The sequence below is a fragment of the Scyliorhinus canicula genome, chromosome 22, assembly GCF_902713615.1.
Source record: "Scyliorhinus canicula chromosome 22, sScyCan1.1, whole genome shotgun sequence".
In the NCBI taxonomy this organism is placed as follows: domain Eukaryota; kingdom Metazoa; phylum Chordata; class Chondrichthyes; order Carcharhiniformes; family Scyliorhinidae; genus Scyliorhinus; species Scyliorhinus canicula.
In genome coordinates, this window is record NC_052167.1 from 17,272,902 (window position 1) to 17,298,712 (window position 25,811).

The 25,811-nt window shown below is 48.4% G+C and overlaps 1 protein-coding gene across 4 annotated transcripts in view; it reads right to left on the bottom strand.

Moving 5' to 3' along the window:
- Positions 1–2,556: 2,556 nt before the first annotated feature.
- fuom (fucose mutarotase) overlaps positions 2,557–25,811 on the bottom strand; it is a 109,881-nt gene continuing 86,626 nt past the window's right edge. For 3 of the 4 annotated variants that reach the window (XM_038783113.1, XM_038783110.1, XM_038783112.1), the window contains 2 exons: positions 6,026–6,099; positions 2,557–2,977 (listed from right to left, as the gene is read on the bottom strand). In XM_038783113.1, the coding sequence (XP_038639041.1) occupies positions 2,908–2,977; positions 6,026–6,099 (144 nt within the window). In that variant the 3' untranslated portion in view covers positions 2,557–2,907. Of the gene's footprint in view, positions 2,978–6,021; positions 6,100–25,811 lie in introns of those variants that run through there. The other variant, XM_038783111.1, reaches the window with a different exon arrangement.

Consider the following 25,811-nt stretch of genomic DNA (forward strand, 5'->3'; position numbering starts at 1 on the left):
TTGATATGCTGCAGATTTTTCACTTGACCAAAATGATGAGAGCTCCCTGCCCCCTTGCAATGGGGGCTGTTGCCTCTCGTTGTCACTGGGTCCAAGATCTGATAGTCATTCGTTTCAGCATGGTCAGCTTCAGCCTTCCCGTTTGGTCAAGTGGCGCCTTACTGTGGTTGGCTGTCTTGCCCCTACCTCCTCTGACCCCCCCCCCCAAGCTGCGGGAAGTGGGGAGGGGGCCATTTTTAGCACGAAAGTTTTAATGCACGAGACCAATGGCGCCGCTGTCACATGAAGGGCTGAATGGCCCTGTCACAGAACGGGTGGGGCTAGAAAATGCGGCGAGCCGTACAAAACTCCACTGACATCGGCGGGAGTGGAAAATGCCGCCCGGGGAGATTCCACCCAGAAGCGTTCAAATGTATTCTTGGGTGATGTGTTGTCATGGGAACCACACAGCTTTAATCCAGAGATGCCCCGTTCACCTGAGGAAGGAGCAGTGCTCCGAAAGCTCGTGTTTGAAACAAACCTGTTGGACTTTAACCTGGTGTTGTAAGACTTCTTACTGTGTGATGTGCCATCAATTGAATGTGAGACGAGTTGCTGAACAAAAGTATGGCTTTAATCTACTAGATGTTAGCCTTGCGGTCGATTACAGTAGAAGGACGACAGCCGGGAGTACTGGGTATTTATACCCCACCCTGGAGGCGGGGTTAACTCAGCCTCTCGACCAGTCGGGGAGCCGTCACATGACTGGTCTCAACCAACCGGTCGAGAGGCACATGACTGACCAGGGCCAATGGTAAGCCAGTGTTCTCCACCAATGGCAGGCAGCTATGCTAATCATACCACCACACTGTGCTCACCCCAGTCCAACGCCGGCATCTCCACATCATTAATCCAGAGAGCAGCAGGAGGCCATTCGGCCTGGCAAACGTGGTTGACTCTTAAAATGGCACTCAGCTCGAAGGCAGTTAGTAATGGGCAACAAATGCTGGCCTTGCCCGCGATGCCCACATCCCGTGAAAGAATTAAAAATAAAACTATGTCAGGTGTTTGAACTCTTGCAACAAAATGGATCTTTTGGGGAGGGGGCATTTTCTGCTGGTTCCTGCCTTAAGCGGGGGAGGGGCGGTTTCTACTCGCTCTCACAGCAGAAAGTGGCAGCCGTTTAAATGTTAATCACCTCCCAGCAAACTGGATCGCTGCCACGATTGCACTGCCGAGATTCGATTATCTGATTGCTGTCGCATCTTATGCGGCCTTTGTTTGGGGGTGGATTTGAATTAGAGCTTCGACTCAAGTCCCACTTAAGTAGCACCCCTCAATACGAGGCTGCAGCGCCTGGCCATTAACCCCATCGTAGGTCTGTGAGGGAAACTGGCCAACTTGTCATGGCTGCTAGTCAATGCACTTTCATTGCAAAAACCCACACACCGTCAGGAAATATTAACCATGTTCAGAATCCCAAATACTGTTTCCTGGCATTCTCTGCAAGTCCGGGGCAATACGTGCATTTTATTGACGTTTGGGCAAAATCTCCTGGCGAAGCAGGTATTATAAATGCATGTGCATGTCTCTGGTTGTTTAAGTTGACAACTGAACCTGTTCTGGATTCCTCTCCTCCCTCACATGAAACGCATCTGGGCTCAATGCATTGCCGCGTCTGACTGATGTAATCCCTATGAATAATTATTTTCTGAATCAAATGGGGCTGAGGATTTGCGGTTGACCTGCAAACTGTTTTTAAAAAAAACATTATCCCCGCAATGCGCATCGGTGAGCTATTGCATTATTCGGAAAGGAAATGCAGTGATTCAAGTAGGGAGCCCAATCTTGTTCCTGAAATGAAATTATTAAGACCAGATTCAGCAAATAGGCATCCCTCACAATTGGGTGCTGCCGTCGCAAGAGGAACAATGCGGAAATGGAGCTGCCGTTCATGACCTGAATCTCTGCTCTCAATTAGCTGTCCCACAATAGTTGCACAATCTGGAATTCAGACATAACTCGCAAATTAAGATTCCTGATTCACCCCCTCCCCTAAGCAGTTCATGAGCAGAGGGGGAAGCAGGATCAGTTTGGCAATCGTTTTGAACCTTACAGTTAGAACAACAGACCTACTTAGCTGTTGGCATTTTGCACAGTGTTGACATTAAGCCAAGGGATTTGCTTTAATTTCACAAGGGTCGGGCGTCGAACTTGATCTACAGTATTCTGCACTTGTGGTGCAATCTCTTCAGTCAGATTGCGTGACCTGTGTTTTATCTGAGCTTATATAAAGATGGTCTTAATGAAAAGTTATTGCAAACACTTGGAGAGGAGAAACGTCCCACATGTTTTTAAACAAAAACAGTTCACTGAACATTGTTTGTGAAGGCGGTGCCCTCCAATATAGATTTGTTCTTGGCTTAATGTTTACAATAGTCAGTCAATTTAAACAAATGAAATTCATCCCGAGTAATTCATTGTAACACTGAAAGCGATGTCACATAATCCCCACAAATATATAGCACCGGACTTTTAAAATAACCTGACTCATGAATACATTTTACCCACGCTGGGTTAATAATCATTAAAGGTGTCTTTATTCAATGCATGTAGCAGCTCCCAACATTTGTAAATGAGCCTACCAATCTGTTTCGTAATCACAGTTCCTAACAGCAAATGGCCACAATGTTTAGCCCACTTCCTCATCTTTAACATTCACATCAGGAGCCTGTAATTTGTACGTGTTGAGATTAGCATTTCCAATTGTACTATATAGAATTGTTTTTTTTCCATATTTCACGGTGATATCATTGAGAAATAAGAATATTGAGAGAAGAAAATTCACAGCATCTCTGGAACCAGTAATGTGCACCTCATCATCCTTTATCAATAAAACTGACTCTGAGATTATCCTCTGCTATATTTTCAATCACCATTTTCTCCGGCCGGAATCACACCTTTCTTAAGGATGAGGTTTCCGTACAGTGCAGTTTCCCTGAAACAAAAGGCAATAAGGATGTAAAACATGCTTCTTTACAAGATCAATCATGTTATTCAGCCAGTGCCACGGTTTAAGTGTCCAGCAACAGCTGGACATCATTAAGCATCATCGCAATATGTTCTGGACAATACTTTTAGTCATTTTTTTCCCTAATATTTCTGGAAGAACATTTTTCTTGACATTTTGCACTTAATGTCAAAACTTTGCAGAACAGTACAGAGACAACAATCATAATCAACACAGCAACAATATCAACAGAGATAGCACAGGCTGTCCCTGCGTCTGTGACACTGGTCCCAGTTCTATCTTTTCCCTACTCTATCTACATATAGTTTTTTTTAGAAGTATTCTTGTCAGGACTCTGAACATTTAGTGATACAAGCTACACACAACTTTGCATATATATTTGCAACTATTGCCAGGGTTCTTTACATCGTTCGTAATCTATAATTACAGTTACATTCGTGTTGCTGGGGAGGGACATCCTGTTCTCCGCCCTCTCCTCGAGTTCTCGAGGGAGGTTAGATAGGTCCGTTCTCCCGGTTTGACCCCTGTGGTGGGATTTCCAACCCCTCCTGCAAATCCCACTCCTCCCTCCCCCCCCCCCCCCCCCCCCCCCCCCCGGGGCCCGGTTCCTTCTCTCCCATTTGCAGGCTCCTTCCTTCCAGGCTTGCCCGCCAATCATGCTCATGGGACAGAAGCAAAAACGACTAATATTCTCATCACCTCTCTCTGCTGCCCTGGCTTTGTCCAGGGACCGACGGTAACATTTCAGGACCCTGGTTAAAATGTCGAGTCAACCAAAGCTCATTCGCACGCAATCTACGCGTTTAAAAAACAATTTGTTTTCCATGACAGACTCCTGTGCCCCACACTTTCACCCCCAGGTTGGATGCGCTGAGATATGGGAGGATTCCGGGTCCTGCCACACTGACCATTAAAAATGGCTGCTCGCAGGTTGGGGCTTTGTTCTGGGGGGAGGGGCCTGGATTCAGAGTTGGGCCCACAACCCCCGGAATGAGTGCGTAGGTTGCAGGATGCGGAGACGGGCTGGGCCGGCCTGCTCTGTACTCTGGCCCTGCGTGGAGTTAGATTATTTTTTAAATCAAAGAACGAAAGTCCTCCAGCCCTCACACACCGCAATCACCCGCCCACACACCCCAGCCATGAAAACCTCTGCCAATGATTCCCCTACCGCCCCACCCACCCACCGCCATGGCCTCTCACACCCCCTATGTCAACACTTGCCCCTCTACCCACCCCAGGGTCCCTAGGACAACCCCTGTCCCTCTCCCATGCCACCACACTTTTCTCTTAGCCCCATGCCAATTCATCGTTTGATAGTTCATTGACAGCTTGGGCAGTTCCTTGACAGTTCATTGTCAGGTGGACAGTTCTTTAACAGCTCGACAGTGCCAAAGAGCTTATGTAACAAAATGTTTTTCCACACAATCACATTTACTTTAAACAACCCCAAAGGGTGCCTAACCTCTCCCTACGGTGTATATTGCCTCTCCAAATACATCCACCAAGTTCAGGCCTGCCCTTATCTGGTTTACTCTTTACACTCTGGGTTTCACACTCCTGGCCTACCAAGATCCCACTTCCGTGGAGCCAGAAATGATTTGAACGGCCAGCTGCCTCCATCAACTGTGCATGCACGAACCCCGGCCCAACTCTCTTCCCCCCCCACCTCTCCCAAAAATGGAACATGCTGTGTTCGAGGAAGGGACTTAAAATATCCAGCCATTTTTGGGATTCTCACCATGTTGGAGAGGCTGGGCCCTTATGTAAACTTGAGATGGCATAACTACCCTCACCCTTGGAAGTGTTACAGCACCACCCCTGGGAAACAGGCTTAATTACAGTGTGACACGATTACATAGACAGACATCACTATAAAATTGGACATGGAAGTTTATACTGGAAAAATAAAATAAAGACAGATGTGGACTGGTCCAACTAAATACATTGCATAAAAGTTACAGTACAGGAACAGGACAATCAGCCCAAATGATCCACATTAGGGTTCATGTTCCACACGGCCTCCCCTTCACCCCATCAGCAAATCCTTTCCCCCTTATCTATTCTAACCCTGCTTCATGAGGACTGCTCTTGGTTTTGCTTCCCTGTGCGCAATACCATGAGAGATTAACCATCACAGTATGTTTGAAAAGCAGTAAAAGAAGGGGGTTAGAAAAGCCTTGGACGGCACCACAACGCAGAAGACCACATTCTTCAAAAAAACCTACTTTGTTGTCTGCTACACATTCTGACAACCTAACCCTCCTCAGTCCAACCGGCACATAAGTAAACCCCACCTTTCAGCCCCGGAGGTCTTGTCTTTGCATAAACTAGGCAGCACAGTGGTTAGCTCTGTCACTTCACAGCGCCGGGGTCCCGGGTTCTATTCCCGGCTTGGGCCACTGTCTGTGCGGAGTCTGCACGTTCTCCCCGGGTCTGAGTGGGTTTCCTCCGGGTGCTCCGGTTTCTTCCCACATGTCCTGAAAGACGTGCTTGTTAGGTGAATTGGACATTCTGAATTCTCCCTCCGTGTACCCGAACAGGCGCCGGAGTGTGGCGACGAGGGGCTTTTCACGGTAACTTCATTGCAGTGTTGGTGTAAGCCTACTTGTGGCAATAATAAAGATTATTACTCTAAAATGCACCCACCCTTTTCGGCTATGACACGCTTTACTTGTATTAAAAAATCAGCCTCGCTATTTTACCTGACAAGCGGCTCTTTTGCTTCCCAATGCTTTCAAACTGGACACAAGGGATTAAAGAGGTGGAAAGGGGGATGTTGCGAAGACACACGGGGGTTCAGGACTCGCCCTCGTGGAGCAGGCCTATGCGGCGATCGGCAAAAATGATGGCCACCCACACCCAGTGGTCCACCTTTTTACTCGCCGTATAAGTGGACCCCCATTTTGGAGGGGGGAGGGGGGGGGGCTTTCCGAGGCCTCAAAGGCCGGTTGACGGGCTGAAATCCTGTGCATGACAAATAGAAAAGCTTAAACATGACGTTATGGAATAACCTACCCCGTGGCAACCACAGCGAAAGATTTTCTCGCCCGTTCGTAAAATTTGAATCTCTCGACGGCTTCCAGCTTTTTCTGCAAAACAAAAATATGGGAATGTCACTAAAGTCTATTGTGAGTTAAATGTGCAGCGAAAGGAGAATTTCCGTGGTCTTTGTCTGGATTGGTGGCACTGCCCACTTCAAATCTGAGGGTTTTCTTTTTCAGTTGATTTCTCCTCAGCGTGAAGGAAAGTTAGGAAGCATTTATTTTGGGTGAATTCCAGGCTTTCTTACCATCTGAGCCTCCATAACATTCAAAACGCTTCAACACTCCTTCGCACTTTGGGCTGTGAAACACTGTATGTTCTACCAGAGGAAGCTGGCCCCTTCTTTCTGAAACTTTCACTGCCCCCCCCATTCTGGACAGCGATAGTTACTTTTGCCAAGCCCAAAGTCAAACACAGGCACACGGCAAAGACAGGGAGATCTCGCGAGTGCTTCAAAGGGGTCTCTTCAGTAGCGTCTGCAGACCCGACAAGGGGAGAAAGTAATGGAAAGCAATGGGCAACCTTGAAGTTGATAGAAACATAGGGCTGGGTAATACAGGGGGTGCAGGTGACAAGTACCTCCTCACCCACCCATCTAACCGCACCCCGGAAACTATGCTGGCATTGAGCCGACATGCTCCGTGCCAATACATCCCGCAACCATTAGGCAACTAGAGGCTGGACCAATAAGGGCCGACTGGGCTTAGCGCTTACGAATATTACAAACGATTGGCACAAAGTAACAGAGTTGCTCTCAAACAGGCGACTTGGATTGAACGTAGATGATTAAAGTCCTCTCTCCCTGACTGAGGAATTCACCCCTCCAGGTTCAAGAGTCAGAAACACTTTCCTGCCTTCGAAGCTGGGACCTAGACACATGATTTACTTCAATCAGCCACTTGTTATGGAACATTTCCCTTGGGATCGCCAATCGCGGTTTTACACCCAGTTGGCAATTTGGATGGCCATGGTTTTCAATGGTGCCATGAGTGATGCTTGCCACAGATCCTCTGGGTGGAATTTTCCAAGGTTCCTTTCAAAGCGTTGTGGTGGGAAAAGCGGAGCGCAGCCCGTCAGCGGGCCTCACACACCGCAAAGTGGGGGTCCCCCCCTGGAAAGTGGAGGTCCACTTACACGGCAAGAATAAAGGTAGACCACTGGGTGTGGGTGGCCACCATTTTTGCCGATGGCCGTGAGGCCTGCTCCGTGAGGGCGAGTCCTGAACCCCTATTCGACACACGACCCTCCCCTAGGGAACCCCCACCCGCCCCAGAGGCACGGGATCCCCCCCCCTCCGCCAGGAAACCATGCCCATCTCAGACACAGATGCTCCCTCCTCCCAGGCAAAACACCATCCCGAGTCTCCCCAATGGAAGCCGACCCTCAGCAGTGCCTCGTCACTGTCGCCTGCCAGGGTATTGCCCGAGAATGATCGCCCCCCCCCCCCCCTCCCCCCCCCCAGGGACCTGATTACCTGCAGGTTCTGTTTGCCAGGTCATCGTCTTTCAAAACCTGTTGCAAACCCTGTCAACAATACAGCAGGGGGGCTCAGTAAGTCACTGCATGGTGAGAACTCCGTGACAATACTGGCAGGGGCAGGGACAATCCCTGAGTGACAAAGCATCTGTCCATCTCAGCCTTAAATATATCCAGTGATGGAGCATCCATATCCCTCAGGAATGGATAATTCCAAGGGTTCGCGGCTCTTTAATTGTTTCAGGTGACCACTGTGCTAACTAGATGTGGCTTTTTGTTTTAATCATTCAAGGCTGGGTGTCGCTGGCTAGAGCAGCGTTTATTGCCCATGCCTAATTGTCCATCAGAAGGTGGTGGCGAGCTGCCCTCTTGAACGGCTGCAGTCCATGTGGTGTAAGTACTTCCACAGTGCTGTTAGGGTGGGAGTCCCAGGTTTTTGACCCAGTGACAGTGAAGGGACGGCGATATATTTCCAAGTCAGGATGGTGGGTAGCTTGGCAGGGAACTTCCAGGTGGTGGCGTTCCCATGTAAATGTAGAACAGTACAGCACAGAACAGGCCCTTCGGCCCTCGATTTTGTGCCGAGCAATGATCACCCTACTCAAACCCACGTATCCACCCTATACCCGTAACCCAACAACCCCCCCTTAACCTTACTTTTTAGGACACTACGGGCAATTTAGCATGGCCAATCCACCTAACCCGCACATCTTTGGACTATGGGAGGAAACCGGAGCACCCGGAGGAAACCCACGCACACACGGGGAGGACGTGCAGACTCCGCACAGACAGTGACCCAGCCGGGAACGGAACCTGGGACCCTGGAGCTGTGAAGCATTTATGCTAACCACCATGCTACCCTGCTGCCCCAATGTGTCTGCTGCCCTTCCAAGGTGGTAGCGCCGGTGGGTTTTGGAAGGTGCTGCCTGAGGAGCCTTGGTGAGTTCCGTCAGTGCATCTTGGAGAGGGTACACACGGCTGCTACTGCGCATCGGTGGTGGAGGGATTGAATGCCTGTGGACCGGGTGCCAATCAAGCGGGGCTGCTTTGCTCTGGGTGGTGTTGAGCTTCTTGAGTGTTGGTCTTGATTCAAGTAGAGACAAAACTGGTCTCAGGCTGCGTGACTATTATTGATCAATCACTCGATTGATCTCTAGGATAATCTAACATCTGGCTAACATACCTTTTCCATCGAAAATAATCCACTTGAACTATTTCCAATTTTTTTCCATAGAAAATAATCCACTTGAACAATATCCAATTTTTTTCCCCCAAACTAATTCCTTAAACTCAAACCCCTTCAAATTCTGGTATTCCCAAGCTATGACTCATATTCAAATCTCAGGTGATCGCAAACTCTTTTGAATAGGTGCAGATCTCTTCATGCAGACTCAAATAGAATTGCTGTCATCACATTCAGTTTGCGATGTGAATGTACTATTAACACCGTGCTGGTACACTCTCAACGGGACACGTTCATTTATTACTTCAGTTTCTAATTTAAAATGACATTGCTTTTATTTGTGGCTTTGATTATTATTTTTGAAAGTTCGAGACAGCTCATTCTGCTTCATCAGCCGAAAATCAATGACGCGGGCGCGCAAAGTAAAATAAACTATAGTCCATCGCCCACGACCGGCCTCTCAGGTCATCCTTGCAAGCAACAAACTGGGACTGATGATTGCATACCAACTAATTCAGCCGCACCTCCACAACAATGAAAAACATATAAACCTCCAAAGTCGATACAGTTAAGGTGAGGCTGGGACGTTGCCCGAAGTCTTAGAACATAGAACAGTACAGCACAGAACAGGCCCTTCGGCCCTCAATGTTGTGCCGAGCCATGATCACCCTACTCAAACCCACGTATCCACCCTATACCCATAACCCAACAACCCCCCCTTAACCTTACTTTTTTTTAGGACACTACGGGCAATTTAGCATGGCCAATCCACCTAACCCGCACATCTTTGGACTGTGGGAGGTAACCGGAGCACCCGGAGGAAACCCACGCACACAGGGGGAGGACGTGCAGACTCCGCACAGACAGTGACCCAGCCGGGAATCGAACCTGGGACCCTGGAGCTGTGAAGCATTTATGCTAACCACCATGCTACCGTGCTGCCCGTCTTGGAGCAGCAATTTCCACCTTCAACTGGTTCCAGCCAGCACGTCTCAGAATCTCACAGGACCTTTTGAGCTCCGTGTTTGCCTTTCAGTCCAGGAAGACACGTCATGCATGTAACACCTGAAAAACCTGCACACAAAGCACTGAAAACATTGGAGCCGCTTCCCCTCCTTATTTTTCTCCGCTTTGCAGCTCACGGGAACACTATGCTTTCCCGGAAAACCATTTATCACAAAGTTCATCCCTCTTGAGATTATTGTCATGTTAAGTTGTCATGTGAATTCTGCTTCATCCAATAGTTGATTTATTCCTCCAAGATTTAATATCCTTGCTTCACTTGCCCAGAATAAATTTTCCGTGACTTGTGCAGATTCAACTGACTCTGCTAAAATTGGAAAACCATCAAGCATTTCCTTTCTACGAGTTGTTCCATATCGGATATGGTTTTTACCTGGATAGGGCTGCGCCCTGGAAGCTGCCAGCAGAGGTCTACTGTTCCGGAACTCTAAGACCACTTTCAATGGCTTATGATCGATAAATGGATTGGGTTCTTTACCATACAAGGTACATGTCAGCTTTCGGAATACCAATTTTTTTTTTTTATAAACATTTTATTGAGGCATTTATGGTTTTATAACAATAACAGAAGAAACAATGTACATACAAATATAAACATAGTGCAAAGGCCGTCTTTCTCCCTGACAGGCCCCACCTTTTCTAACACCCTACTCTAAACTGAACAAACCCCCCCCCCCCCCCCGGTCTTCTGCTGACGGTTAATTTTCTCTAAAGAAGTCGACGAACGGTTGCCACCTCCGGGTGAACCCTAACAGTGACCCTCTCAAAGCAAACTTGATTTTCTCCAAACAGAGAAAGCTAGCCATGTCCGATAGCCAGGTCTCTGACTTTGGGGGCTTTGAGTCCCTCCAAGCTAATAGTATCCGTCTCCGGGCTACCAGGGAAGCAAAGGCCAGAACGTCTGCCTCTTTCTCCTCCTGGATTCCCGGGTCTTCCGACACCCTGAAAATCGCCACCTCTGGACTCGTTGCCACCCTTGTCTTCAATACTTTGGACATGACATCCGCAAACCCCTGCCAGAATCCCCTAAGCTTCGGACATGCCCAGAACATGTGGACAGGGTTCGCTGACCCTCCCACACACCTTGCATCACCTGTATTCCATCCCAAAGTACCTGCTCATCCAGGCCACTGTCACGTGAGCCCGGGGAACGACCTTAAACTGTATCAGGCTGAGCCTGGCACATGTTGTGGACGCGTCGACTCTGCTCAATGCATCCGCCCAGAGACCATCCTCTATCTCTCCTCTTAACTCCTCTTCCCATTTGTGTTTCAGCTCCTCGGTCTGTGTTTCCTCTGACCCCACGAGCTCCTTATAAATGTCCGAAACCTTCCCTTGTCCCACCCACACTCTGGAAACTACCCTGTCCTATATCCCCCTTGGTGGCAGGAGCGGGAAGGTTGAGACCTGCCTGTGTAGGAAGTCCCGAGTCTGCAAGTACCTAAACTCATTCCCTTCCGTCAATTCAAATTTCACCTCCAGTTCCCTCAGGCTGGGAAAGCTCCCCTCTATAAACATATCGCCTATCCTCTCGATCCCTGCTCTCTGCCATCTCCGGAACCCTCCATCTAACCTCCCCGGGGCAAACCGGTGATTGTCGCAAATTGGGGACCAGACCGATGCTCCCTCTGCTCCCACATGTTTCCTCCACGACCCCCAAACTCTCAGGGCCGCGACCACCACGGGGCTGGTGGAGTACCGTGCCGGTGGGAATGGCAGAGGCGCCGTTACCAACGCCCCCGAACTGGTGCCCTTACAAGATGCCGCCTCTACTCTCTCCCACACCGACCCCCCCCCCCCACCCACTTCCTAATCATGGCTACATTCGCCGCCCAGTAACAATTACTAAAGTTCGAGAGTGCCAGCTCGCCCTCTCTCCCAGCTACGCTCCAACATCCCCTTTTTAACTCGCGGGGTCTTACCCGCCCATACAAAGCCCAAGATCACTCTGTTGACCCATTTGAAAAAGGATCGAGGAATAAAGATGGGGAGACACTGAAACACAAACAGGAATCTCGGGAGAACTGTCATTTGCACTAGCTGTACCGTCCCAGCCAGTGACAGTGGGAGCACGTCCCACCTCCGAAAAGCCTCCTACATTTGGTCTACTAGTCGGGCCAGATTTAGCTTGTGCAGCCGTTCCCATTCCCGAGCCACGTGATGGCTAGGTACCGAAAGCTTCCCCCGACCACTCTAAACGGCAGCTCCCCCAATCGCCTCTCCTGCCCCCTTGCCTGGAGCTCGAACATCTCGCTTTTCCCCAAGTTCAATTTGTAACCCGAAAACCGGCCAAAATCCCCCAGAATCCCCATAATTTCTTCCATCCCTTCCAATGGGTCCGACACATATAAGAGCAGATCGTCCGCGTATAGCGAGACTCTGTGTTCCCCCCCCCCCCCCCCCTCGGACCAGCCCCCTCCAGCCCTTTGAGGCTCTCAATGCAATTGCCAGCGGTTCTATGGCCAACGCAAACAGCAGCGGGGAGAGGGGGCATCCCTGCCTCGTCCCCCGGTGCAGCCTAAAATAGCCCGATGTCAACCTGTTTGTCCGTACACTCGCCACGGGCGCCTGAGACAGCAGCCTGGCCCAGTCGATGAAGCCCCACCCAAATCCAAACCGCCTCAGTACCTTCCACAGATAGTCCCATTCCACCAGGTCAAATGCCTTCTCTGTGTCCATTGCGACCACTACCTCTACGTCCCTACCCTCTCGGGGCATCATGATCACATTCAACAGCCTTCTTACGTTGGCCCCCAACTGTCTCCTCTGAACAAATCCCGTCTGGTCCTCCACAATAACATCCGGAACGCAGTCTTCAACCCTTGAGGACAAGATCTTAGCCAACAATTTGGCGTCTACATTTAATAAGGAGATCGGTCTGTAGGATCTGCATAACTCTGGGTCCTTATCCCACTACAGGATCAGTGAGATAGTGGCCTGTGACATCATCGACGGAAGCCCCCCTCTCTCCCTTTGCCTCATTAAATCTCCTCATCAGCAGTGACCCCAGCATCCCAGAGAAAATTTTGTAAAATTCCACGGGGTATCCATCCGGTCCCGGGGCTTTACCCGACTGCATGGCCTTCAGCCCATCTGCTACCTCCTCCAACCCGATCGGGGCCCCCAGCCCTTCTACCAAGTCTTCGTCAACCTTCGGGAACTTCAGCTTCCCTAAGAATTGCCTCATCCCTTCCGGCCCAGCTGGGAGTTCCGACTCATGCAGCCTGCTGTAGAATTCTTTATTGACCCCAGCTGGGGAATACCAAATTTGAGCACCAATGTTTATTTTGCAACTTTTCAAGTCGTTTAATTTCTCAAACGCACTTTTGGGACTCTCGCTGAGTTCCTCCCCTTGGTTTCTCTCAAACGTGTGCGATCAAAGCACTTTCAACTTCCAGATCACACTTACATCTCCGTCTACAATCTCGTTCAGACATAATGGAGTTAGCACTTTTTTTTAACGTGCATTTATTTGACGGTTTTATAATTTTTCACAAAAAGTATTCAGAAACTAACTGATGTAGTACTGAACAAGTATTACTGCAAATGGAGGAACAGGCAAGACATAATAACTTCAGAACAATGGACTTTAAGAACTAGTGCCTCCAATTTTAATGGTGGATCCTTCAGAAAATGGAGTGAGAAAATGGGATAAGGCCATATAAATATGATAGATTAATATCTCAGCACCCACACCTTTTTGTAGAATGAGATCAAGACTAACTGTCTGGCTCATGGGAAATTTCTTGATATACCTTGCATGGGTTGGTCAGACAAGGCGGAGCCTATAATTTTGAGAGAGGGTTCCACACTTCGCGGAATGTATCAGGCTTAGAACGGATCACAAACATCAGGAATTCCATTGGAATACACTATGATTAATTCATGCCAGTTTTCAATTGAGGGCCACGTATCGCTGATCAAGATGCAGAGGGCATTTCTACAGGCTGCAAAAGTTAGGGTGTTACACAGCCTCTTCTCATTAACGTCAGTAATTCCCCAGTCTGGAAGACCCAGAATTAGGAAGGAAATGTCAAATTCTAAGACTCTGTCAAAAATCTTCCCAAGCTCCTTAACTACACCAGACGAACAGGATTGAAACTTAGCACATTTTCACACGCAGTGTACATAATCGCCCTAGACTACTAGGCACTTTAGGCACGTCAGGGATGTAGCAGGATCAAACTTGTGTCTCAAACTCGCTGTGATGTGCAAATGATGCAGTATCGTGAACTGAGTCTCCCTCATTCTATTACATACTGAAATGTTACTGCCCTAATCCCATATACTGCCCCCTGTCTCCTGGTCAATATTAGCTGCCAAGTCTTTTTGCTCCGCAGAAATCAGGATTGTTTTTTCCACTGGGGAAATAGAGGAGTTAAGGTGCAGGGTTGTCTCATTCAGGATAAAGTCTCTGAGTTGTAGATAGTTTAAGGAGTGCCTAGGGATGTCAATTTGTTGGCGTAGCTGCTCAAAGGATGACAAGGAAGCATCACTGAATATGCCTCCCAGCCTACAAGCGTCCATCTCTCCAAATACCAAATCCATGGTCCACAAGACCTGGTGGGATGTCCAGGTTTCCCTGGATGGATAAAAGAGCAGAAGTCAGTTCAGATCTCCCTTCTAGTTGCTGGACCATTCTCCACACCATAAAAGTATTAATAATATTCGCACCTAGCAGAATCTGACCTAAAGTTCCCATAAAATAACAAGACTTGGAACAGGTTAACAGACTGGTCTGTTTCAATATTGGGCCAAATGGAAGTAGGGTCCTTTCTCGCCCAATCCCTTATAAAACTAAGATATAATAATAATCTTTAATATTGTCACAAGTAGGCTTACATTAACACTGCAATGAAGTTACTGTGAAAATCTGTGATGAGGGGTGAACTGGTAAAATCTAATATTCGGTACACCCAGACACACCTTGGAAGCTGGGAGCTGCAACTTGGTAAACTTTAGACTAGGCGTCTTCTTATACCAAATAAACAAACTAATCATTCCAGACAACAAGATTGGCATCAACATCTGCAAGGGATACAACAATCTAGGCAACCATGAAACCAGCAGGGGGGGACCAAAGAGTCACATCCCACCTCATAGACGCAATCAACTGAGGGAAATTGGCAGCATATAATTGGTTGAAAGAGGGGCTTATTGCAACATACAGATACATAAACCCCAATGAGGACCACCTAAAGGGAAAATTGGCACGCGGTGAGATGTCTACGCTCAACTGCCCCTCTGGCATGGCTTCCGATTTTGTAAAATTAATCTTACAACCGGCCAGAGAAGTTGCTAAATCTATCCACCACTTCAGTAATAGCAGGGACTGAAACAGTCCGACCTCGACACCAACAGCAACATATCATCAGCATAAAGAGTGATCTGATGTTGCTACTCCCCACAGCTCAACCCCGATATCAGGGAGTCCTGCCTAATAGCCTCCTTCAACAGCTCTATGGTCAACGCAAAGAACAAAGGGGATAGGGGTCTGTCCTGCCGAGACCCTCTCTGCAGACCAGAGTTCTCGGATCTAAAGCCATTCGTGACCACTGCCACCAAGGGCCTGAGTCCACTTATTCCTCAGCCAAGCCAAATCTCCGCAGTGTGTAGATTAGATAACCCCACTCCACCCGGTCAAAGGCTTTCTCTGCATCCAAGGCAATCACCAACCCATCCAATGCCCCTTTCTGAAAAGCTCGGATCACATTCGGCAACCGTTTGACATTATTACTGGCAAACCGACCCTCTACAAACCCGGCCTGATCCTCCCGCAAAAGTGGCGTTCCCATTCCAGCACCACGTGGTTCCCACGGGATGAATACTTTGACAAACATCAGTAACCTACAGTTCTCCATTCAGGGAGAGGCTTTCTTCCCACTCCCATCACCCTCCTTGGTGAGAAGTAAATGACAAGCTTATTCCCAAAATCCCGCCAGCAGTTCTTTGCCCAGGCTATCCCGATCCCAGTCGAAGTGGGGCTGGTGAAGCTTCATCTCAACCAGCCCCAGTACCATCTCGCAGTCACAGTATACCCGAACCAAGCTATTGCAGGCGTACCGACAAAATTGGAGCGACGCACCTAAAAGAGTCCACTTAATGTCGCCTTGCTCTTCCAACCACATCTTTTATTTTTTAAATATTTTTATTCGAAATTTTTACATCATAAATAACGGAAAAGAAACGTAGAACCCCCCCCCCCCCCCCCCCCCCCCACCCCTCCCCCTGTACAGACAAGTGAAACAGCAAAAATAAACAAACAAATAAACAATGAACGACAACCGATGACCAATAAACAATAATAAGTCTCCAACCAAACATAAACAAACCCCCCCCCCCCCCCCGGGTTGCTGCTGCTACTGACCATCTCCTAACGCTCCGCCAGGGAGTCTAGGAACGGTTGCCACCGCCTGAAGAACCCTTGCACAGATCCCCTTAAGGCAAATTTCACCCTCTCCAATTTCATGAACCCCGCCATGTCATTAATCCAGGATTCCATGCTTGGGGGTCTCGCATCCTTCCACTGAAGCAGAATCTTGCGCCGGGCTACCAGGGACGCAAAGGCCAGAATACCGGCCTCTTTCGCCTCCTGCACTCCTGGCTCATCTGACACCCCAAATATTGCGAGCCCCCAGCTTGGCTTAACCCTGAAGTTCACCACCTTTGACACCGTCCTCGCTACGCCCCTTCAGAACTCCTCCAACGCTGAGCATGCCCAGAACATGTGGGTATGGTTTGCAGAACCCCCTTCCAACCATCATCTGTTCATTGAATCACTTATTAACCATCACAAATTACAACAAATATAGAACTATAATGAAGCTTTTTTCTTTCAGTTTCAACTTACAATTCTCTTCCTGTACCAAGTGGTACGTTAAGGCAGACCTCCGGCTGTTTCCATAGCTCGTAATTCTTGATACAGGACACTAGTCTGTCTCCAGGGGCCTACAGCTTGAGGGCGCTGCTCCAGATCAAACTTGGCTGACCAGGAGCCTCTCCTGCTCTTACTGTCAGCTATCGACATGTTTGGAAGGATTTGCAGGTTGACGCACTCAACCTGTTTGGTCGCGTTATGAACGCATCTTCCTTGGCCGCCAAGTCCTGGGGTGGGATTCAAACCCGGAGCGTCTGGAATAGAGGCAGGGTCACTGCCGACAGCGCCGCAAGACCTCCTACCAATTGCCAGGCTTAACTCCAAACGCGAAACACTTGGACATTAGTTTATCTTGCTTGGTTATGGGCCTCGTTAAATCAGAAACAAAAACAGAAAATGCGGGACAATCTCAGCAGGTCTGACAGCATCTGTGGGGATAGAACGGTGTCATGGTGGTTAGCATAAATGCTTCACAGCTCCAGGGTCCCAGGTTCGGTTCCCGGCTTGGGTCACTGTCTGTGCGGAGTCTGCACGTCCTCCCCGTGTGTGCGTGGGTTTCCTCCGGGTGCTCCGGTTTCCTCCCACAGTCCAAAGATGTGCGGGTTAGGTGGATTGGCCATGCTAAATTGCCCGTAGTGTCCTAAAAAGTAAGGTTAAGGGGGGGTTGTTGGGTTACGGGTATAGGGTGGATACGTGGGTTTGAGTAGGGTGATCATTGCTCGGCACAACATCGAGGGCCGAAGGGCCTGTTCTGTGCTGTACTGTTCTATGTTCTAGAAGGAAGCTAATGAGTCTGGATGTCTCTTTGTCAAAGCAGTTACACCAGAGTTAATTTCTTCCCATGTACCACTGTGTATTCTTCTATCCCACTGACCAACTTCAACATCTCCACCTAATTGCTGTTACTTCACAAGCACATCAATGCGCCTGGTACCCTTTGAGTCAAACATATCATCACGGCTCCCACAATGGAACAGTTTTGATCATTTTTTTCCATCACTTTGAAATAATAAAAAAAATGCATCACCACCTACTTTACATTTCACAGATTTAAGTATTAACTGTCCAAGGAATTGAGTTTGTGCTAAGCTTTGAATTTCACAGTGCAGACTGGTCGCTTATTTTCACTGCAAATTTCATTTCCACAAGTTAAGTCATTAGATTATCCACCAGCTCCGTAAAGCACTCCTTTGGTAGATGTATTCTTAGCTTCCCACTGGCACCAGCAGTACATTTACATCTTTCCTACTGAGAGGCCCTATTTTGTTCCATTTTCCAAGTACTTACGAAAATAAATCCTGCCTGCACTTTCATCGCTGTTCCCTGGCCCAGTTTAAAGTACTTAATTTCTTTATTAATGTTCTCCATGTTCACAGCGGTGTCTATGGCTTTTTTTGGCCTCCCAAGTATAAATTAAACGCAAACCAGGAGTTTCTCCTGGATGGCAGCAGAATCAAGGTCACAAACCATTCGCTGCCTTTCGGGTGACACTTTTAGGCTGCCCTCTGTGGCGGGTTTGGGTGTGGGGAGGGAATTTAATCAGCTGGGGATGGTGGTAGGGTGGGGGGGCCGCGCCCCCACCCCCTCCCTTCCCCCATCTTCCCGCCTCCATCCCGATTAAATCTCTGTCCAGGAAGCCCATGGACAGTCTTCGCGCCCAGCTACCAAAATGGCCCTTAAGTGAGCAATGAATGCTCGATTGGGCACCTCATCCCACCAAAGTTGATGTTAAGCCAGCAGCAGGTGGGGCTGTCACCACACGGGGAGCATGACAAGCAAACCTGTGATCTCCTGCATTGAGGGGAGGGTGGGTAAACAGAGGCAGTTGAAAGGCAATTGATGCCCTATTGAGGGACCCAACATTGGGAACCGGGGATATGGGGCAGGGGCTGCTTGAGAGCCATCCCCTGCCCTTGCTGTCGATGCTGCTGCAAGCCCCTCCCCATGACCCCCACTCCTCGAAAAACCCTCCCCCCATCACTCCCCTGAGTTCAGAGATCCAACGAGGGTCCTGGACTCGGGCGGGTGTCTTTCCTGCAGCAGCCACCACTCCCAGTGGTGCTGCTGAGCAGAATAACTGATGACCTATAATTGGCTGGTCGGGCTTGTTGGGCGGGACCTCTCAGTTGATCCCTTGGAAGGCCCACCAGAGATTTCTCAACTGTCTGATTGGCATTTTATACAAATGGGTCTGCCAGCGGCTCGCCATTTGTGGATTGTCAGATTTCTCCATTCCAACGAAAGAATTCCACAGTTTTCGAAATAATACTTTTAAAAAAATATTTCATACTGTACTTTAATCCCATGGATATATTCCAAACTTGATTTCTCTCAACGTAAAACTATATTGAAAAACGATGGACAATCCTGCTTTGCTGTCTGTTAGAATGCTTCACTGTGATTGACTTGCTTGATGGCATCGCTGTTGCTGGACGCCTGGAGATCCCTTTGACTTGGCGCCAGATTCAAACTAATACTGGGAGAGGGGAAATCTATGCCACGGACTTTGCGAGATTTTCTGGGCAGCTTTTTGCAGTCAGTGAGGAAGCACCTCTGAACGCAAAATCCAACACTTTGTGGACAAAAGACTGAGATGTTTCTGAGATGAATAAAGGCGTTCGGTAACTACGAGTCTCTTCCTCATTCATTTGATCATATTGTTTTTACAAAATAACTTATCCCAATTCTGCTGCCGCTTTCCTCATCGCCATGGGTTTTGTTTAGTCACTAATTGAGAAAAAAATAATTGAAGGACAAAATAATAAAAAATTTGCAGTACATCTGCCAACAAATAGTTCAAACGTATCTGTTTAATGTTGCCCCTATCCCACTGGTACTGGTAAAGAAAAGCATAAAACCATGAATACAAAAACACATTAATAACCACCCTCCCCCGCATACAATATTACCAAGAAATGTATCTGTGTCCCTAAAGAAAACAGATTAATATTCCATCTTCCTCCCACCAGCACCATTGAGATATGTGCCCGCCCGCACATACTAGCCTGAGTGACATACCAGTCGAGTCGGAGCTTTCCCATGAGCACCCGCTCAATGTTCTATGTCTCACGCAAGCTCCTCCTCAAAAATCTGTAACCCAAGGCAACATCTGCGCACAATTCCCGTGGCTCACTTCCACCTCAACATGTGCCCTGCGTCACACAGGTCCCTTTCCTGTCTGAAACTGTGCAAGATAAATGATTCATGGCCAACAGAGGAATTCACCTTGTATTTTGGAGCGAAGAATATTGTTTACCCGGTAACTGGCAACAAAAATAAAAGGTGCAGTGCACAATTTTACCACGCATCATATTGTTTAAAGTAAAAGCTAAAACCTTTTCTCTTCCAGGAATCATTTCTGTACATTGTAGCAGTTTTCCTTTTTTGCATGTGAAACAAGTCCTGCATTCAGATTCCAGGCTACGTACGATGAAAATGTGTTTGGAGGGAAATCAAATTGTTTTACCAAAATAGACAGGGTTCTGACTGGATTGCTCCACCTAGATCCAGCATGGCCCTCGATGGGATGAATGGCCCCCTTGTGTGCCTGACTGGCTGGATGGCCGGGAATGGCTCTCTGGAGATGACTGGGATGTGAGAGGGCGGAGGGTGTCAGGAGGGAATCGTGATCCCAAAGGGAGCATACCTTTCGTAAAATTCCAGCTGTTGACTTCAAGATTCTTGTTACAAGTAGAGAAGACCACTTAATTCTTGATAACTTACTTCTTCACAATTGGGACAAAGGATGCGTTCATGGTACAAAGTTGGACACCTTTAGAGCTTCTCAAGCTTGGCAGTCTAACTTCAGCAGACGGTCGACGGGATCCTGGTGTAAAGGGAGCGTGAGAGGTCGAGGGAATCCCAACGGAAATTCAGCACCGGTGGCATCGCCATACGGCGGGGCTTAAAGTTGCGAGGGCAAATGTAAACACATGGGTGGGGTTCTCCGAGCTTCCGTGGCAGAATCGCGCTCGGCGCGAGGGGGAGGGGGAGAATGGGCTTCAAACCCGCGATCAGGTCCGGCGTCGCTCCCGCGATACTCCGGTCGCCAGAGAATCGCCGCGAATTGGGCGCACGCGGTCTATGCAACGCCAGTCGGGGGCCATTGAAAAAAGGAGTCATGTTGGCCAGAGCCAGTAAGGGCGGGAAATTTCCCTCCGTAAACGGGCACTGGTGAACCCAGGCGGGTTTTTACAACAATCGTTTTCACGGTCAGCGTTACTGAGACTCGCGGTATATTCCAGATTTTGTTCGTTGAATTCAAATTCCACCAATAGCCGCGGTGGGATTTGAACCCATGTCCGCAGAGCATTAACCTGAGTCTCGGGATTACTATTCAGTGACGTTACCACCATGCCACCATCCCCCCTATACTATTACTGACGTTACCACCATGCCACCATCTCCCCTATACTATTTAATCTATCGAGTGGTAGCTCGCAATCTCATAGGGATGATAGACATTGTGTGAAATTCAGAAAACATTCTTTATTACAATAAATAGTGTAAGACTTTGGGACAATTGAGCAAAAATGAATGCAGAATTAGTAATATATTTCGGACAATGATGGATTAGGCTTTTTCTGCCCTTGCTCTTCAGATTCTGTATTTTTTGGGTTAAAGCAAGAATCGTAGAATCCCTGTAGTGCAGAAGGAGGCCATTCGGCCCATCAGGTCTGCACTGGCCATTCGAAAGAGCACCCTACCTAGGCCCAATTCTCACCTGATCCCCGCAACCCCACCCAACCTTTGGACACCAAGGGACAATTTAACACGGCCAATCCACCTAATCTGCACATCTTTGGACTGTGGGAGGAAACCAGAGCAGCCGGAGGAAACCCACGCACACACGGGGAGAACGTGCAGACTCCGCACAGACAGTCACCCGAGGTCGGAATCGAACATGGGGTCTCTGGCGCTGTGGGACAGCGGTGCTAACCACTTTGCCACCGTGCCGCCCGTTTGGATAGCTCCTATCAGATTTACAGGCATGCTCACGGTTGTTATTGTGGCATACCTGACAGCCAATTCATGCACATTGATGCCAATTCATGCACAAGCAACAAGGCGAGTAATGACCAGTTAATCTGTCAGGGATAGATGTTGGCGAGACATTTGTAATGTTGAAATCCCTCATTTACTCATTGGATAATACCATGGGATATCTTACATCCACCAGATCATCGCAAAACCTCAGCTGAAAGCCGTCACCTCCATCAGTAAAGGGCTCCTTCGCTATTGTTTTGACGTATCAACCTGAATTATGTTTCAAATCCTGGAGTGGGCTTCAAACCGCAACCCACTAACTCAGAAGCAAACCCATTAAACTCTAACCCATACTGACATTTCAATTACTCCCATAGTTGAGTCTTAGCCTCCCACCGTCTCCAGGGCATTTTCACAGGCCCAGATATCCAAGGCAGCTTCTGATAGCATGTCCAGATCAATGAACAGGAAACCTGATCGTTAATTGCCCTAGTTATTGGATCTCCACAGCAATTCCTTCCACCTTTGAAAGGCAGCAGAGCATCACAACATCAGACCCAACTTTCCATTGTGTTTTACGATCATCAAACTAAAATTTATTGAATGAAAGGTGAACTAAGCAACGATTCTTTAGCAAAATAATACATTGATATTACACTCTCCGTTACATCGAATAAAAGTATAAAATGAGCAATTCCAATGCATTTCTGCTTTCCATGGCGCAATTTTAAAGAGTAGGGAACCTCAACTTGATGTTATGGCCAATATTTGCCACTCAACAAATACCGCTTAAAACAGATGAACGCGTGATCACATTGCGCTTTGCGGAATCTTGCTGTGCACGCACTGATTGCTGCATCCTCTATGCGACAAGAGTAACTGCACTTCAAAGCAAAACGCAAAATTGATTGACGCAGTTTGTTACAGACTCGTGGAAAATACTCCATCAACAAAGGGGGGAGGGGGTATCCCCCTTCCCTCCATGACGTGTTTCCCGGGGGCAGCTCAACATTGGGCGCCGACGTCTACAGCGTTTCGCGCGACTTGCCCGTCACGCCACTGAGGAAGCCCCCCCCCCCCCCAACCAGGAGGTCACTTTGTCAGCACCGGGAGAATGTGTCAGTGGGACTGGACGATCCCGTGCAAAGTCTTTCTTTCATTTTGATATATGCTGTTCGGTTTTCCTTCGTAATAGTTTCTTCAAACTGTGAGGGCGAGTTGGCCTCTGCACTGGCCATTCGAAAGAGCACCCTACCTGGGCCCAATTTACACCTGATCCCCGCAACCCCACCCAACCTTTGCACACTAAGGGCAATTTAACACGGCCAATCCACCTAATCTGCACATCTTTGGACTGTGGGAGGAAACCGGAGCACCCGGAGGAAGCCCATGCCGAGACGGGGAGAACGTGCAGACTCCGCACAGACAGTCACCCGAGGTCATCTGCTTAAAACTCCACTGATCTTTACAGCTTCACTTATTACTCCACCCCCCCCCCCCCCACCACCCCCCCCCCCCCCCCCCCCACCCCCCTCCTCCCCCTCACTCCCCATCCCATGGTCAGAAAGCCTGGGCTTCCGTGCTTCTGCTTTCGAACCTTCCAGGGGCGGGTCTGTCCAACACTACCTTTAAGAGAAGCAAAGATATAATGGTTCGCCGGCGTGCTGTGTTTGGTCCTTTATACCTGATGAAGGAATCTACCAAACACTTTGATTTGTCCAAACCAGAATCTTTTACTGAGTCTCGTGCGGTAAGATAGCAATCTAATACAGAGCACGTTATCATGGAGTCTTCTAACTACTCCTCTGGAACTTGCACCTAGCACTGACCATTCACATCAACGTCTTATTACCCTTTCAATCTTCTTCTGAAGATGGCCGGATGTGTCTCCTCTTATATCGGAGTCATGGGTCACATGACCTTGGTCCAGCGACCGCATGGCGTATCTGTACCGCCACCTGCTGGTTGGAGGTCGTACACCATCCATCAATGATATAGCCCATGGGCATATCACCACATATCGTGCCTGCTTCATGAGCAGCAAGACTCTGCTGATTACTGCTTGTTGCTGCAGTATATTTTCAATATCACAACTTCATCACGATATTTCAATACTTTTAAAAACTGCGATCTAAACACCAAGATGGAGCAGGGTAATAGGTGGGCAGACAAAAGAACAGGTTTGAAGTCAATGGAAAACACTCTTGGGAATCACGTGCAGTGTTAGACAGGTTAATGATTCGTCACGAGCCCACTATGCTCTCCTGCCCTGGCAATCTCGCCCCATAAAGCCTGCTCTCAGCAAACCTCCATTAGCAACAAAATAAATAGAGTTCCAGCCGGGATTCCACCCTCTGTTCGCAAGATAATTATGCATGACTAGCCCAGCTCACCTCATCCATTCCAGAAAAACATACAAATACGCGTATCAGGAGCAGATGTGGGCCATTCAGACCCTCAATCATGCTCAGCCATTTGGTAATATTGTCTACATTATATCAGTGAAGACAACTTAGAAGTACTAAATTGGCTGTAAAGTGATTCAGGACGTTGTGAAGGACTGTATAAGTGTAAATTTTGTTTTTCTTTCATTACATCTGCATGTAGTGGATAGAGTCATTGTAGCAATGGGGAAATTGGAGGACCAATACTCTTTCTCACAGGATAATTACTCACAGAGCAATCAGCTGATGTTAGGAAAATGGCCAAGAAACTGTACATTTGCAAAACAATGCAAATCTGTACCTAATGTATCCCCAAGCCCCCTTCAAACTTCCCAACCATACCCCTCGAATCTTCCCCATCCCTCCCTCCAAACACCCCTCCAATCTTCTCCCCACCCTCCTTCAAACCCCCAAACTCCTTTGAACTCCCCCAAAGTTCCTCGAAACCACCCTCTACCCCGCAACTCCTCGAATTCCCAAAATCGCTCCCTCCACCCCAACCCCCTCGATCCCCAAAGCGCCCTCAAAACCTCTGCAAATCCCCCTCCAATCTTACCCCAAACCCGCTTCCAAACTTCCCCCAACTCCCTTGAAACGCCCTCCCACCTTCCCCCCAACCCCCTCCAGCCAGCTGCCTCCCTCCAAACCTCCCCTAACTCCCCCCCGAACTTCCCCAAACACCTGTTCCAAACCTCCCCCAACCTCTCCTCCAACCATCCACCCCAACCCCCAACCAACCTTCGCCCTCAACCCCACTCTTCCCCCCCTCCCCCGCAACGACCCCACACAACATCCAATTGGTTGTCAAATGACAAGGATGTGACTGACCATCTTCAAAGCGGTAACACTCTCAGTTTCACCTTCAAGCAGCTTTGTGACTTCCTGGCAGGTTCTAAAGACAGAAGTGAGAACCACGAAGCTGCCCGTAGGTCGTAATCAGCATCGAGGAGTGAAAATACCAGGAAACCCCCCCGACTCCGGGCCCCGGCACCCCCAGACCCCCGGGCCCTGACACCCCCTCTCTCGGGTCCTGCCTCCCCTGCCCCCAAAGACAGACACCCCTCGATGTCCAGGGTTTAAATTACAATCTGGTTACATTCGACAGTAACTGGCTGTCTTACACATAGCTGAACGTTGTTTGTTGGAATGAGGCCTGACTCCTCTCTCAAGGCCTTTAAGATTTTGAAGCCAGTCGACAAACACTGTCAACAGTTGCATTGATTCAGGCTGAAGATCTGAAATCTCAATGGTTTAAATCTCTTTTGGTGCAGTTACTGAATTAAAGGAACCTCAGTCAAGTCAAAATGAGACGAAAACACTTCATTCTTGTCTTTCCGAATCACTGTCCGTCATCTGGCAAACAGCCGTAGCTGCTTATTGTGTTAAGAGGTGATACTTGGACGGCCTTCAGTGAAGTACCTGAGTTGGCTGAGATTGCGTCTCGAGTCCATTCTGATGTCTTCAGTGTGTGTTTATCTTCGCCCAATTCTGACAGTTAAAAGTCAGATCGTGCACTGTGCCATTTAGCATGTTCCAGCTCTGGGAGAAAGGTCAAGAAGCTTGATAAAATATTCAGCTTGAGTGTTCCATAATAACTGTCCTTTGTCCAGAAACCAGGCAGCAATTCTACAACTCAGACATGACTGGAATTTGCAACTACTGGAATTGGGATTCTTTTCAAAAGGAGATGGACTTGGTGCATTTTCCACACGTAAATCTGCTTTGCACTGCTGCCTTTGAAAAGAATAAAAAGACTTGCATTAATGCAAC